The sequence below is a fragment of the Stylophora pistillata genome, chromosome 10 (genome assembly GCF_964205215.1).
Source record: "Stylophora pistillata chromosome 10, jaStyPist1.2, whole genome shotgun sequence".
Taxonomy (NCBI): domain Eukaryota; kingdom Metazoa; phylum Cnidaria; class Anthozoa; order Scleractinia; family Pocilloporidae; genus Stylophora; species Stylophora pistillata.
In genome coordinates, this window is record NC_142528.1 from 13,759,312 (window position 1) to 13,775,023 (window position 15,712).

Below are 15,712 nucleotides of genomic sequence, written 5' to 3' on the forward strand. Positions count from 1 at the left end.
ACATTCACCCACTTCCTTCCCTTTTCCCACTGAGCTTATCTAACTTGGATCATTTCCTCAAACAAACCAAGTCTAAACACGAAAACGACATTTTTTAAAACTGACCGCATTGATCAATGTTAATTTCAAACAGGAAGCCTCAATCCCACACCAAGTCTAAACACGAAAACGACATTTTTTAAACCTGATCGCATTGATCTATGTGACTGGAAGCCTCAATCTTACCACTAACGTTAACAAATCAAACAAATTAACTGCCGTTGCGGGTGTTGGATAATCTGTCCAGTGCTGTTGCAATGAATTTCGATAATGTCTATCGACATTACTGAACTAGTACTCACACAAATTAAATTTGTAAAACTTTTATTTTGAACGATATAAATAAAAATTAAATAAATTATACAACCTTCAACGTATGCATGAACAAAGAATACTTGCTCTAACTATTTACAAAAGCAATCTCTAGCAATAAACAACATCAAATAAAATTCACTTTTACCAAGCTAATCCTTACAATAACAATGATAGCTGTGCCCGTAAGGTTAAACCAAATTTAAAAAAATAATAATAATAATAATAATAATAATAATAAGATCTTTCATATCTAAGATTTAAAAGGATATTTGCACAAAGAACTAGCGAGTAAATTCCTGAAAACCCAAAATTCACTTATGATGAGACTTTTTTAATTAACTCCCGTGGTTTTACAAGGGAATTAAGAAAAACCTGTTTAATTTGACACTCTTAGGTAGATTTTCCGGACTCGCCTTTTTCCGGACCCTACGCCATGCGCCGAAATGACACAATGATGCAAATTCTGTTGAATTTTTGTTTCGATTTGTTTGTCTTTCCTTCAAGTTTTGCACAGAACCAAGCGCGAGAAAGGCAGATGTTTTTTAAATTATCATTTACAGTGAAATGCTGTAATTCATGAGGAATGCGAAAGGACAGAGCCGCCGAAATTACTTGAACTGCAAGAATAATTGGATGAAGACTATCTTCTAAACGAAACTGAAAATTAAGTGCAGTTTTCAAGCCACGTTTTACAGCATGGTCTAAGAAGTACTTATCAAAATAAAAGTTAAGTTAACAGGCGAAAGGCAGATAGAATAAAGAAAAGCGACCCGTTACTTGCTTTGTGAAAGTGAGCGGCAACACGATCGCCGCAGTTTGTGAATTCAATTATAGTGATGATTTTTTTTCAGTAATTAACAACAATAAAGATTAAAAATTGCCGTTAGCAGTATGATAAAAAATCATTTTAAACTTTCCCAGTTGACACTAACTTTAGCTTCTAATAGACTGACAAAGTGAGCTGACATAACAGTACCGTAAAACCATTGCGTGCGCTCTTAATCACATCGCGTGATTCAACGAACACGTCTAGTTCTTTACTTAAACTGCTCTGCATTCAAACTTTGAGAACCTTTCTTCGTTAACCAGCGGTAGTGATAACAGTAGTTCCTGTTTCTGAATGCTGTAGTAACTGTGAAATCTTCACCACATGCTCGTAAGGAGGGGGAGAGCTTCCGAACAAGATACCATACTCTGGTGGTTGTTCATTAGCAGTTTCGGTCCCTACGTTTTCTTCTATGACCGTGCTTTGCATCTCGCCAATACCGTTTAAACTGAAGCTAAAAAGACTAAAATAAGGCGGAGGACCAGCAGTCATACTCAGAGACGAAAATCGCCGTCGCATTAAATACTCGGGAATTTCCACAGCCGTGCTTGAATCGCATGTGGTGTTCTCGTTCGATGGTGCGTCGACATTCTGAGACCAAGGTCCTTGTTTGAGGCACACGTAGACCAAAACGATAACCAGTCCAATAATTAATGCCACAGATATACTCATAATGATGACGATGATTTCCACTCCGCTACCTGACATATTTGAGGTTTCACATTTGTCGCTACATAGTCCCTGAGAGCACGATTCCAATTCCCCATTACACTGCGATGACACACCGATAACGCATGAAACTAAAAACATCGCCATACAAAAACCGAAAAGTTTCATGATTTGATTAAGTCCTATCTTTTTACGATTTTAAATATTCACCTTGAGGTTTCTCACCGCTTACTTAGCTCGCTCGCGTGAGGTTGTTTCTTCCCAGTTGCGACGGTATGAGTGAAGTGCCTTTTTTTATCGAAGTTGTTTATGTATTATGACTTTATACATACCTTACACACTGGCTAAAGGACTTCCGGTTTCTATGACGTCACAGGCGCGTGTCAGGCCTTCCTTTCTTGTCAACGGAAAACTCTTGAATGAAAAAGACAAAAACTTGTTTATCGTAATTCGTAGTGTTCGCTTTGGAAACGCCTACCACGACCATATTGTAAATAAAGGAATGGTGATAATAGACCCTATCTTGGTTAAAAAGGCGTAAGAGATATTGATTAAAGTTGCCAAGAGGATTTTTCATTGCAAGTTGCTAAAAATTGAAAACAACTTTAGTCAGTACACCCTTGACCTCACACAGAAAAAAGCTTTTAAGAAACCCTCCCGATTTCGCGTTTCGCTAAGCCCCGATTTTAGGGCGCCCATAAAACTGTCTCTAAAATGGTATAGAAGTGGAATGACAACAAAGAATCATTCATTCTAATAAAATGACATTTGAGTGAATAAGAATTTGAAAGAAAGGCGTTAAATTTGTAGTGTGATGCAAACGTGACTAGGCTTGCTAATTGCGGCTAAGAATTCAGTTAAGGAGTGTTTAAAAACGTGTTGCTTATTTATTTTATTTTGTATATATTTTAACATGTTTTAAGGTCTTTATCTTCAAACAATCGTTCTGGTTTTTAAGATATTGAACTGGAGCTTACGGGGTGGAATTCAGTATATTTGCCCCACTGACGTGACATCGAAAATGAAACCAACCAGATCGATTTCTATTCCTGCTGATATGACACGTTCAAGGGTTATGAATCGGAAAGCCACTTTATCGACTGGTTTCAGCTTTCCACCTTCCCTTGCAATTACATGCAGAATGTAACGATACCAAGCGTTTACAAAACAAACCCTTCGCTTGAGCAAAGAAAGTTCTAGCCCAAGTCCTGCCAACACGTTTAGTCAAAGTAACCATAACAAGATTCAAACACGCGCCCACCAATCCCTCATTAGCAATATTTGCTTCATATATTGAGCGCCTTTATTTTAGGCAAAATCTTAAATAGAGTGGTTCGTAATTCGTTTTTTTTTCTCTTTCTCAAAGGTTGTAAGAGGCGTGTTTTAGGTTCGTCTAGGATGGGAAAATCTCTTTTTTTTTCTTCCGATCTGCGTACGGTTAACAGACGAATTCTAAATGCTCAATTTTCCAGTTGGGCGACCCAGCTGGAAAGCGGAAATTTCCTAGAGGTTTAACAGTTGGAACAACGTCAGGAATATGCAGAAGTTTGATAAGTCATGATAGCTGAAGTGAAGTAACAAAAATTATGGAGTACTACACCGTGCAACCATAGCTGACCACAAGAATCAGAATTCTGATATTTCCCATAATACTTTATTTCATTGAATGTATCTTGGATTGCCTGTTTTACTGCAGGCGGTGATTATAACATTCTAGCTAAGTTCGAGCACAGTTACAAACTGCTGCCGTCGAAGTTTAATTTTTCTGGCTTAACTAAAGCTATCTTGCTTGACGCATTCTCTCAAACAAATTTCTCGGAAATGAGTGGAAGCCAAAAGGGAGACCACCAAATTAAACATGTGAGTGAAACGAAAAATAATAATAATAAATGGTATAATCTCTTTTTCTCAACATTACGAACCGGTCTGACGGGGAGTTTTCAACTGACTTCGTTGTTACTAAAACTGGTAATGACGACGATTCCCCAGGAGCTTCAGTGTCGAATAGGGGAGTACAATATATGTGTAATTGGCTAGAAATTATTCGTAAGTTTAACAACACCGAAACCAATGTGCGCAGTAAAGGTCTACCCCCTGAAATCCAAAAATGCGGTCAGTGTTTCTTCCACCTGACTGCGTACTGCCAGATAGGCTTCGGTTTTAATTAGTAAAACTCGTATAAACTCACTGTCGGGTTTTACGTTGTCCAAATGCACACAATTTTGGGTCATTGTACGTTGTCATGAGGCTTTCAGTAGAAGGGAGATAAATGTAATAAAGCAATAGATATTCGTATACTAAGTTAATGTAAAACTCGTTAAAACATTCGTGCTCATCAAATTCTCGTTGTTGTTGTCGGGTACGTTTCACTTGGATAGGTTGCAAAATTAGCACGTGAAATACACATCAACTTGTCACTGGGCTGATCAGCAGATTTGGATTTCACGATAAAGTTTAAAAAAAAAAAGCTTGGCTCTGATTTCAAGTAGAAGAGGACAGAAAACGGAATTATGGTAAGTTATCCATAAATTCGCCCCGAGGGTTAAAAAGTGGTTCAAGCAGCAGTTATCAAGAGGGAATAGTTTAAATATCAAATCTAGAATGCTGAGTTTTATAAACCGTAAATTGTAATTCTTTTATGATGTATACCTTCATCTTATGCTATTTATATAATTTTGATCCATCTCAACAGAGTTTTGTTCTGGAACTTACAGATTGGAATTCAGTGTATGTAAACTATGATGAAATGACATTGAAATTGTCGGATGACTGTTGACTAATTTTTGCAAATCCTGTACATAATGACATTTTTTCAAAGTTGAAGACTCAGAAAAACCTTTTTATCGGCTATTTTCGGTTTTTGACCTTTACCTTCTACATGTATGTAACATGAAACCAGCCAATGCGACCTACAAAATCATTTTATCATAGAACTAAAACGAATCTAGTATTTTTTTCGATGATGCATTTTACAGTCTATGCGACCCAAAGAAGGACGAAACACACACACACACACACCAGGCAATCTAATGCAATATCTGCTTCATATATTGAGCCTGTGTATTTATGCAAATTCTGGAATGCAGTGGATCGTATGTTTTGTCACTCTGTGGTTATCATGTGGGTCTCTCAGGTTTGTTTTGAAGGAAACGACTCTTGGATGATCCACGAATGGTTTGTGTACTTAAAAAAACAATTTTCCACTTGAACGACTGCGGGAAATTCAGTCCTAGGAATGCAAAACTGTGACGGAAAGCTGAGATGCACTTGAAGATTAAAGATCGCGGGAACAAACTTAACTCGAGTACTTCTATTTTTTTAATCTATAAAAACAACAACTGACAATAAAGCACTGACCCACGTTTGGATCGAACCTTATCTGTTGTATAACCAAGCACTTGATATTGGTGCGATATTTTCCCAAATACTTCAGATTATTGATTGTTATCCGGTACTTCTTTTTAATTACTTGTCGAACTTGTACTACACGTTCGAAAATAGCAGCTCTTACGAATATTACAACGCACAGAGTTTGAGAAATACTGCGTCAATGCGATGCTTTCATTCCCTATTTTGGCACGATTGGAACACTTTATTCGCTCCATATAGAGCCCATTCGATTTGTCCTCCGCGATACAAGTTCTAGTTCCATTGCACTGTATTTCCGTGTCCATGGTTACGTTGTAAACATTGAGTGATTTATCCCTGGCACAACAAAAACCATTATCGTTACTTACTGTGGGAGTAAAGTAAAAGAAGTACGAGTGTATGAGTGCAAACAATGGTGGCCAAATTTAGAATAGAAAGGGGAAAATTTTTTTGCAAACCTTTCATAGAGGCTATCCAAAGACGTCAGAGATTGGAAGGAAAGGGACCGTTCGTCAGTGCCTCCCACATTATTGTGACTTCACGCCATTGTCGCTTCCCACAATTACAGAACTTCTGCTGACTGTTCAAAGATTTTTAGTATAAATCTATATATAATAAATATATAATATAATATAATAATAAATAAATAATAATAATAAATATATAATAATAATAAATATATAATATAATATAATAATATAATAAAGAAGAGTATAAATCAAGATGCCTATGTATTTGCTAGAGAGGTTACAGACAAACCCTCACTTTCAGGATACACCTTGACAAATTTCGTCACCGGAGATAAAAAACAACTCAACTGAGAGAGTGTTTCGTCGCAAAGCTGAATAGTCACGTGATAATTTCCCACAAAACGAAGGCAGCATCAGCAACAAGAATGTAGCGATACAAAAGATTTAATGAGCAGAAAAATAGCTCAGCGCGAGCTTTTCACCCTGTTTCGTACATTTCTTGGCCGTTCTATTAAAAAACAATAGGGAACTTAAGAAAAACCACGACGGCAAAGGCAACAGGAACGCCACTAAACAAATGGTTTAATGGAGAGAACAATGGCTGTGCACGCGGGTCATAAATCTTTGTAAATTTTTTTGGCGTATTCTGCAAACATGAAAGCAATAACGTGAAATGACCAACCTTTCCGTTGTCTGGGGAACGTGAACGGCGACGGCTAATTTTTTAAATTTCTATCTAAAATTTAACGCTGTGTTCCATATTCAGGGTATCGCAAGATTCGTGGACAAAATGGAAGTTCGTGTTTTAACCGACGTTGTCCATGGCGTTACCGTGGTCGTTTCTTAAACTCCCTAATAACGTGAAATCAAAAAAGTCTGCGAACTCTGATAATAGAAGCCTGAATGAAAATTCTGTCTTTGCTGCATTTCCACGTTAGGCTGATGGAATGGCCGATACGGTATGCCATATGATATGGCTGATACGGTAACTACCTCGAGCCTCTTGCGAAATTATTGAGGGAAATGGAAGATCTTCGTGACATCTTGCACTGCCTCTTGTTACGTTCTCTACACGACATAAACTAGTTATTATCATGGTTATTGTTCCTCCAAGTCTCCTTCTGCATAATTTAGCCTATGAAAATGATTAGAGAGCAATTTCACATCAATGCGAAGAAAATCGTGCTGAATTTCACCTCCGATCGGTAATGACGTGTTGTGTCTTTCTAAACAATGAGATGTAAAACTAAATCAAGCACGGATTTTTCACTCTCGTTTTCTGCTCCTTGGGCAGTTTGTTTCTACTTAAGTTTGAGTTCTCGTTAGCTTATAATGATCTTTTCTTTCGTTCTGTGAGGTCGTTGTGATAACTTCGGTTTTATATAAGGATCAGCCAAGTCATTACGACTATTAAGAATTTTACCTCACACGGTGTTCTGACGTCATTTACCTCCGTTTCCCAACGAGTCATTACCTGAGGATGTTCACGATGACGAAGCCTGCGACAAAGTCGACTGAAAATAAAATTACTCTCTACCTTGAAATTTCAAGAACACTACAATTTGTTTTCAAGAGACTTTTTGCTACAGTTGCCCCGTCATCTTCAGTTTAAATAAACGTAAAGCACATAGTTTAATTTAAAACATTATACAGAACAGATGCTAATTGGTACAACCACAAAAAGAAAACGCGTGGCAATAAATGGTTACAAAGCGGAAAGTCTTAAATTAGCATGATACAGTTCATACGGATTCAATGTAGGTTTGCTACCATTGAATATCTAAAGCTAGATTCTTTGGTAACCGTCTTGAAATTGTTTCTTTCAAGTTGATAGATGATTTCCGAGTGTCCTATGTCAATGAAACCAACGTATCATTTACGCCATCGATTCTCGGGAATATGACGAAATTTAATGAGACACGTATTTCATAACTAGCTAATACTTCAGCGCGTGATTCAGAACATGACTTAAAAATGACATATATTTAAAAAAATCAAGTACCAATTTTAGTCAACTCTGGCGATAGTCACCAGAGCAAACTAGCCAGTTCGTTTTATTAACTATGCTCTGACGAGGTATTCTATCTTAGGATTTTCTCCATATCACTGGTAATTTACATCAGTATTATCAGAATTACAACCCTTCTAATTTGCCAAACGCATTGCAAAAAATCAGTCATTTCGTGAAGTATGAAAAAAGTCTCGAAAATTTTTGGTTCTGAGCAATGGACGATACGCGTCATTTTCGGGTCCTCTTATATAAAAGACCACTAGGTTCATTACCTGGTGGTCAAAAAAAAAAATTGAATACGTTTCACTGATGGAAATTTTGTTTCTCAAATGTCGTCATACCTTTGATTAAGAAGTGGCAGGCCTTTCTGTGGTCCAAATTTGACTGTCGTCATATATACTCGTGTTTAACATATTGAGTCATCGCTTCACGGTAGTCCCTTTTTTGTTTACCTCTTGATATGATTTCAGAACAAATTGGACCCCACTCGGTCCAATTATAGTCGTCCTTTATGATGATATTGCGGAATAGGAGACCCTGGTTTCCTTCTATCAACTGCCACTACTTATTGAACACCTTGTCGCGTCGACACATCAAATATATATAACTATGAATAAACTTAGCATTTATTACTTGTCATTGCTACGATCATATCCTAACTGCGTGATGGCGTTGTGCCACTCTTGATATTGCAGTCGTTCCGTGCAGTAAGTCACAAAATTTTGCGTTACTTTGTTCCTCTCAGTTCCATGGCGTTACAATATCTTGACATTAAGTTTTCGTTGCGTTACAAAATAACGGTGCTTTGCAGTTTTTTGCAACCACAGTGATATTTTCAGAGTGTATTTCTTAATCATGATGCAAGTTTTTCGTTTGATAATTTTTAGGTCTACTCTTCCAAACAGTGCAGCCAATTTATTGGAAAAGATTGTTGAAAACTGCATAATTTAGCAAACACGTGTTTCGTAAAGTTTCAATTCGCTTTTTGAGTTTTGGTACGTCCTGAAGGGATGAAAACAATATTTAAGTCTAAATAAAGGTATCCTTTAAAAGTAAAAGTACTTACTCGTCCCTCCCCTCTGTTGCAAGCCGAAAACATTTCCACATGCAGAGTTAACCCTCGCGCATCGCTACAGTCTTTTGCAGCCATCTTGAATTTATGATGTGTGTGAGAAGCCTGGAACTAATGAATGGGAATGGGAGGGAGACATAGCAGGGACGACGAAGGCGGGGTGGAGGGTGGGGAACGAATCTATCTATTTCTTCCAAATCCAATTAATGTATACAGAGTAAATGATGGAGACGCTGTTGGGCAAATAAAATAAGAACATCAAGAACGTTAAATCAAGTAATATCAATTTTGAGGTATTTCTATACATTTTATAATGGGCACTCCATAGCATCTCGTTTCATGAAAAACTAGCTGTGAAACGTAACGGAGGGCGCAAACAGTTTCGATATGAAGCTCTCATAGATGTCTCTTACCCACCCCCTAGATACACACTTTGTCATTTTCATTCAGCTCCAATATTCAACAATCTAGAAAATCGGAAAAAATGACTAGACTACTAAAAAGGATAAGAGCAATTTTTTTTTTTACAAAAACTGAAACAAGATGTGAGGGTGGCTCCCCATGTATCAGGTCTACTTCTGAGTAAAGTTCGACGCCAAATCTTGATCGAGATCTAAGGTTTATAGACATTTCTACAAAAGTCTATCGTTTCGTAACATATGCCTTGCCATAGTAAAAGTAGATAAATCTAAGATAGTGGTTTCGTAACATGCACACATTTGCTTCTATGATTTAACTTTCCTTTGACCCTTTGACTCCCAGTAGTGATCAACATCTAACTTCTCCCTATAATATCTATAGATTATCCCGCAAACAGGTAATGAAAATACTCAAAATTAACGGTTAGAGGTCGCTATGCTGATCCAACACGAAAATCTCCTAAGTAATTTACAAGCAAAATCTGTGGCACTTAGAGGATCTTGCAGATCTTGGCAATTTCAGGGTTGAGTTAAAACAGTTTCAAAAGCCCTTCTTAAAATACTTAGAAACCGGCACTGTTTTTCACAGTCAGTGGACACACCTGTGTTTAAACATTAAATGTTAATTTTTTCTAAAGTAAGTTCTTTCATTTTACATTTTTCGATTGGCGACCCTTTCAAATCACGGTCTTGGCTTTTCAGTAAATATTCAATTTAGAGGAAATGAGCGCTTTTAATTGTCCACCAGAATCCCCTCGCGACGTTTTGGCTACCCAGATTCAACGAGTTTGTACAAGTACTATCCCTGTCTTATCTCAATGTCAGTCGTAATACATCTGTCACTGTTAAGTATCGGCGCCTGATTTCATCTTTGTATCTTCCCGCGCCCACCACTCCACCCACCAGACTCGTCCCAGCATAACGTTTCTCTTTCGGCCAGGATGCGCCGCGCTGGCCGGGGTCGAGCGATAGGACGGTAACGCTTCAAAATTCTTTGGGAAAGGCGTCTCATGACGTACTTCTTTCACATAAAAGCTTGAAAACGGCCACCGAAGGTCCTGTGCTTTGTTTTCGTCCAAATTTGAGGCCAGGTTATCTTCTCGGTGGCTTTCCGTCGGAGGATTTCTGGTATCTTCCGATTGATTAACGATTGGGTCTTGTATGGAACCGATCTTACCTTCATCGGGCATGAAACATTTATAAACGGTACGATATTCGTTTGTGTTGGATGAATCTCCGTTTGGATGAATGATAAGCCCACCGTCCATAAGTTCTTGAATCTCAGGGTCCACATCTCGTGCCATCTCAAAGCTGCCAGCCCCACTGGAGCCATCATCGTCATTACTTTCGTCGCTGGATTCCGAAGAAGAACCGTCGCCATTCGGCGGTCGTTCGTTTCCCGTACCCTTCATGGATCCGTTGTCGGAATCGGCTAGCTCATCTGATCGTTCTCGCTTTATTTTTCTCATTGCCTTACGAACGGCATTTTTTAATGCTTTTTCCGAATTGTTGCTTCCGTGTCCGTCCGATTCGCTGTCACTTCCGTTGTCGCGTCTACAGATTTTCCTGATATGCGCCTCAAAATCAAACTCGTCTTCGGTTTCTTCTTCCGATGATTCTTCGTCAGACAAAATGGGGGACTCAGTCTCCAAGTTTTCACCTATGGAACTCCCAGAGTCGCTACTAGCCTCTTTGTACTGTTGCAAAATGGAAGCCACAACCTTCTTCAAATGAGCGCTTGTTTCAGTGTCCATCGGATCTACATGACGCTCTTCTTCCTTAGCAGCCTGTTTCCTGCTCTGAGCAAGCTTATCCTCCTTTATTTCTACCTGAATCTGCTGCATGTTCATTGAGGGATTCCTGAAACTAGCAAGGAGCCGAACGGTTTGTTCTTGTACGGAGATGGAGTCCCACACTTCACTGTCAACGTCCAGCGACCCTACAGAGCTTGTCAAACCATTCTCGTGTGCTTCGAACGCAGAACGAGCTCCAACCGAGCTCTGTCTCGACAACTGGTGGCTCCTAGTATCGTCAGATCCTCCAGGCGAGGCTATACTGCAAGCAGAACCGATGCTCCCCCTGGGATAGGAGTTGTAAGATCCCGCGCGATTTCTTGGACTGTTTTTACCCGCTGATGATTCATTTTCATCCGAACTCACCATGTAAGCTCCTTCTTTGCCTTTGCTCCAGAAACGTTTGCGTCTAAAAATGGACATGATTGTAATCAGAGGTAAATCTTGGCATATTTCTGGTAAACAAAGTTGAGCTCAAACAGTGCAGATTGCTGCAAACAACCGCGCACGAGTACAATCTTTCTGAAAGAGAACAAACGTTCGCAATTAGTTGAATTCTCTTCACTCTCTGAGAGAACGAAAAACAATTATGCTGCTTTTAACGCAAGCTGAGCGTCAAAAAAACGTGAGAGGTTTAACTGAGAAACAGGTGTTGATAAAGCAATTACTTCATCGAATTACCATGATAACAGTACTCAAGTTCGTTTTTTTCCCGGCTTTTCTTTTCTTTTTTTCTCTCTTTAATAAAAGATACGGATAAATACGAAAACATCATTTATCACGCTGTTGATTTCAGATTTCTCGGTCTTTTGTCTTATTTCATTATTTGTTACTCTTATTTTTGCTTCTTTGCGACAACAATACCTTAACCAGCCGAAAAGTTAGACTTCCTGTCGTCACAAAGTGAAACGTGCGCTAAATTGGCAAGTTTTAATTTCCTCTTTCGTTTTTTCGAGTTAAACGCGCCAAATCTCGTAGTGTCTGCAAAGGAGAGAATGTTTTTTAGGTGTTACTCTTTCAGGTAAGACTGATTACAAGATAAACGTTAGATCCGTCGCTTTAACCGCATCGACTTAAAGACGGAGAATTTTTTGTTTAGACGTCATGGTTCTATGAAGCATGTACAACTTATAATATTGGATTGATGCGCAGGAGCTAACTAAGCTGAAAACTTTTGTCTGAGAATCACCCGTTTTCACACCGCTAGCAGAATCTAGAAAAATTTAAGGCCTCTTACCAAAAGAGAGGTCGAAAACTTCCGCAAAAAGCCTTAAAATCAACTGATGAGAGATGTCGGAGGCAATTAAACAATCTAAAATTACCTACACGTTATTAAAAGGAAACTAACCACAGTCACGAATTTTTAAAAGCTAGCGCTTATTATGTACATTTTTAAAAGTCCTTTGTAAAGCTAAAAGAACCGACGAAAAGCTTAACATTTAAAGCAGTATGTAAGGTAAAAGAGAAGAAATTTTGATTCAAACAAATGCACTCTCCCCCTCGAATTAATTCGACTAGGTAAAAAAAAACTTTAAAAACACGAAGGTGCAATAAAATGCAATATATATATATATATATATATGAACCATATGTATATATGTTTGTCGTTATTGAGGAGAAACCAGATTTTAATCTGGCTTTCACAAGGGACTTTTAAACTCTTTAACTCTCAAGAATGATCAAGACGGGATTTCTCCTTACAATATCAATATAATATTAAACAGACAAATAATGAGAATAGAGAAAAATTTCAACAGGTTACTTTTTGTTGATCCCAATGCCAATTCTCGGGACTAACATCATAAGAATTGTATGGCAGACAGAGAGGAGAAGTAAAGGAGAGATAGAAATGGCAAATAAATTTGAATTTGAAGTGAATTCTTGTTATGGGGGGGGGGGCGGGGATATTTTAGTAATCTTCATAGATCTTGCTGATCGCGCTTTGCATTCGAATTAATTTTCTTCCCTCTGTTATTGATACACTACGCAAACAAGCCATTACGGTTATTGCCGTAGGCATGGTTCAAAGTAATGGGTCATTAAAGTCGGATGGAGTTTTGCGCGATTGTCAACTGAGTGAGATGCATCAAAATTGCCGGCCATAATTTGATTTTAGCCGTAAGGCAGTAATTCTTCATCAACACCTAAAGGTAGCTAGGACAATATTGTGGTAGCAGATACATTAATTGGTGTCTTTGTCAGCGTTATGAAAATTATTTTCGGCTTCTAGAAACATCAAAACGTTGATCATCTTTGTACCGGATAATCCATGTAACATACAACGGCTTCGGAACCGAAAGGAGTTTGACTCCAAAATGAGGACAACAAGAAAAGAACCTCATGGTTAAGTGAACAGAAAGTGAAGCTCACGTGTCGCTTGAAATCTGTCCTTTGTACGTTGCAGATAGAGTGAATCGGATATATAAAAAGAATGATCCTTGATTTGTGGATGATTGTTGACGAATCGAAACTTGTTGTTAAACAGCAATTTAAAATATTTCAGAAAGTAACCCACAGTTAAAGAATTCAGGCTTTGAACTGGCCTGTACCTGCGTCTTTTAGATACTCGTTCAGAGCTACTGCTAACTGAACCACAAAGCCTCATGTTGGGTTCGAGGCAACATGTAATTGGGTTTTTTTGTTACCCGTTTTATCACACGTTAGATTTATACCATTGATTGCGTTACCAGCGACCGAGCTTTGAAGTTAAATCACAGCCATTAGGATTAGGCAAGTTATAATGCCTGGTCGAATCTTAAGTTCTTCTTTTACCATGCAGACACACCACACACACATATCGCACACACATCGCGTTCACATCGCACACACTTACACTTTGCATACGGTAAGAGCGGAGCAACGCAGAAAGAAAAGTTATCACTAATCAACACGTCTCTTACTCGTCAGACAGAATTTGTTATTTCTGGCGGGCACATAACATTGTACATTATATACAGAGCCGACAAAAGAAGACAAAAAAACACACAAAAATTATGGTTTTTCAATGCAGCAAACAAACTACCAATAAGCCCGTAAACTAAGTTGGAAGCAGTTCAAGACAACATTCATTAACTGTGCAAACCACGAAACAAAAAGGATAAATGTACTTTGCACGTTGACGATACTTCATGCTCTCGTTCATTATTGGCGAATTCTTAACATAGGCTATATGTTTATTTGTACCTTTTCATTTGTTCAGATCTTTTCTCTGTGGCAGTGCTGGCCAAACTATTGAAATCAACTCTGATAGAATTTAAATTACGAAGGCTTAAATTTTAATTTTTGAAGCGACGAGCCTTAGTTAGAAATATGATCAGAAGCTTGATGCATTACACCTGTCTCAAATAGTTAGCAATTTTACACCCCCTTTCAAGATGACTGGAAGCTTTTCCGAATTTAGTCAGTTCAAACTAAATTTGTTGCATAGCCAGCCCCATTGCATAGAATTATTGATCGAACGATCGAAAAGTAGAACTCGACCATAAATGTTCGACTATGTATGAAAATATGATACGGAATTCCGTACAAAATAATATGTAGAAATTTTACTTCGACTTTTGGTGCCTCTGGCCCTTAAGCTTGAGTTTTTTGTGAAGTTTTTTAGAACGTAATAATTTTGTTTAACTGCAGCAAAATCAGCCATGTTTTCACTAATTTAAAACATCGAGGCTTCCTGCATCGATAATACAATATATTGGAAGATGGCTTCGCACCAGAACTGCTGGCCTGTTATCATGTAAAACTTTAAAATTTGTAGAGATACTTAAAATTAGTTGTTTAAACAGCTATACTTCGAGACTCTTTTATGCACACTTACATGCAATATTGAGGCTCTGAAACACCGAACACTTCTAGTCTCTGATTTCCAGGTCAATTCCTTTTCAGCCAGCTCGGTTGCGAAATTAACAGTCGTGCGTATTCTTTTTTGAATAAAATTTGTAATGGATCTCACCTGTCACTTTATGCAAAGGCGACGTCGTTGCCATGGAAAAGACTCTAGTCCGCAGGTGTATTACTTGGTTTTGGACTCTTTCAATTATGTGAACAAAGCTCTTCTCCTTCGCTAATACTTTCCTTGACACAATATACATTATCACAAACAGAAGACAAACGTGCTTAAAAACATTTGTTATATTTACTGACTTATACAAATTAAGCTATGCAACTACTGGCTCATCTAAAACTTCCCTGCTTCCATATAGATTAAGCCAGCCGAAAAATGAAAGAAATACGTAGGCCTGAAAAAAAATTTTTTTTTCAGGTCTGTATCGCAGAGGTCAGTGGTTCGAGTCCCGTACAGGCCTGAAATTTTTTTCAGGTCTGATTTTCACTATTGCTCAAATAGTGCTTTACTGCGAAGGATCGTGCACATATACGTTTCATAACCGCAGTTCATACATATGTTTCATATGTTTGTTGTTGTTTGATTTATCATCTACGGGTTCATGTCGAATTAATTTGATGGCCTGCTCCCAGTTGGCTTGTTAGCTCAATTGGTAGAGCGCTGCACTAGTATCGCAGAGGTCAGTGGTTCGAGTCCCGTACAGGCCTGAAATTTTTTTCAGGTCTGATTTTCACTATTGCTCAAATAGTGCTTTACTGCGAAGGATCGTGCACATATACGTTTCATAACCGCAGTTCATACATATGTTTCATATGTTTATTGTTGTTAGAAAAAAAATTGTTAAGATCACTATAGAAAAAAAATTGTTAAGATCACTATAGAAAA

General features: G+C 38.1%; 2 protein-coding genes across 2 annotated transcripts; both read right to left on the reverse strand.

Annotated features, from left to right (window-relative positions):
• Nucleotides 1-346: 346 nt before the first annotated feature.
• LOC148721907 (uncharacterized) lies at nt 347-8,346 on the reverse strand. The gene is made up of 2 exons (XM_088735185.1): nt 8,041-8,346; nt 347-2,263 (listed from the first exon to the last, which is right to left on the reverse strand). The coding sequence occupies exon 2, from the start codon at nt 2,015-2,017 to the stop codon at nt 1,436-1,438; it is 582 nt and encodes a 193-aa protein (XP_088591311.1). The 5' UTR covers nt 2,018-2,263; nt 8,041-8,346; the 3' UTR covers nt 347-1,435.
• A 688-nt stretch (nt 8,347-9,034) lies between these two features.
• LOC111338640 (uncharacterized) lies at nt 9,035-14,919 on the reverse strand. The gene is made up of 2 exons (XM_022945155.2): nt 14,801-14,919; nt 9,035-11,505 (listed from the first exon to the last, which is right to left on the reverse strand). Exon 2 carries the CDS (start codon nt 11,404-11,406, stop codon nt 10,036-10,038), a length of 1,371 nt encoding a protein of 456 aa, XP_022800890.2. The 5' UTR covers nt 11,407-11,505; nt 14,801-14,919; the 3' UTR covers nt 9,035-10,035.
• Nucleotides 14,920-15,712: the final 793 nt, after the last annotated feature.

What these genes read in the sequence shown, in the direction of transcription:
- LOC148721907 (XM_088735185.1), bottom strand. Translation starts at nt 2,017, where the DNA reads ATGAAACTTTTCGGTTTTTGTATGGCGATGTTTTTAGTTTCATGCGTT.
- LOC111338640 (XM_022945155.2), bottom strand. Translation starts at nt 11,406, where the DNA reads ATGTCCATTTTTAGACGCAAACGTTTCTGGAGCAAAGGCAAAGAAGGA.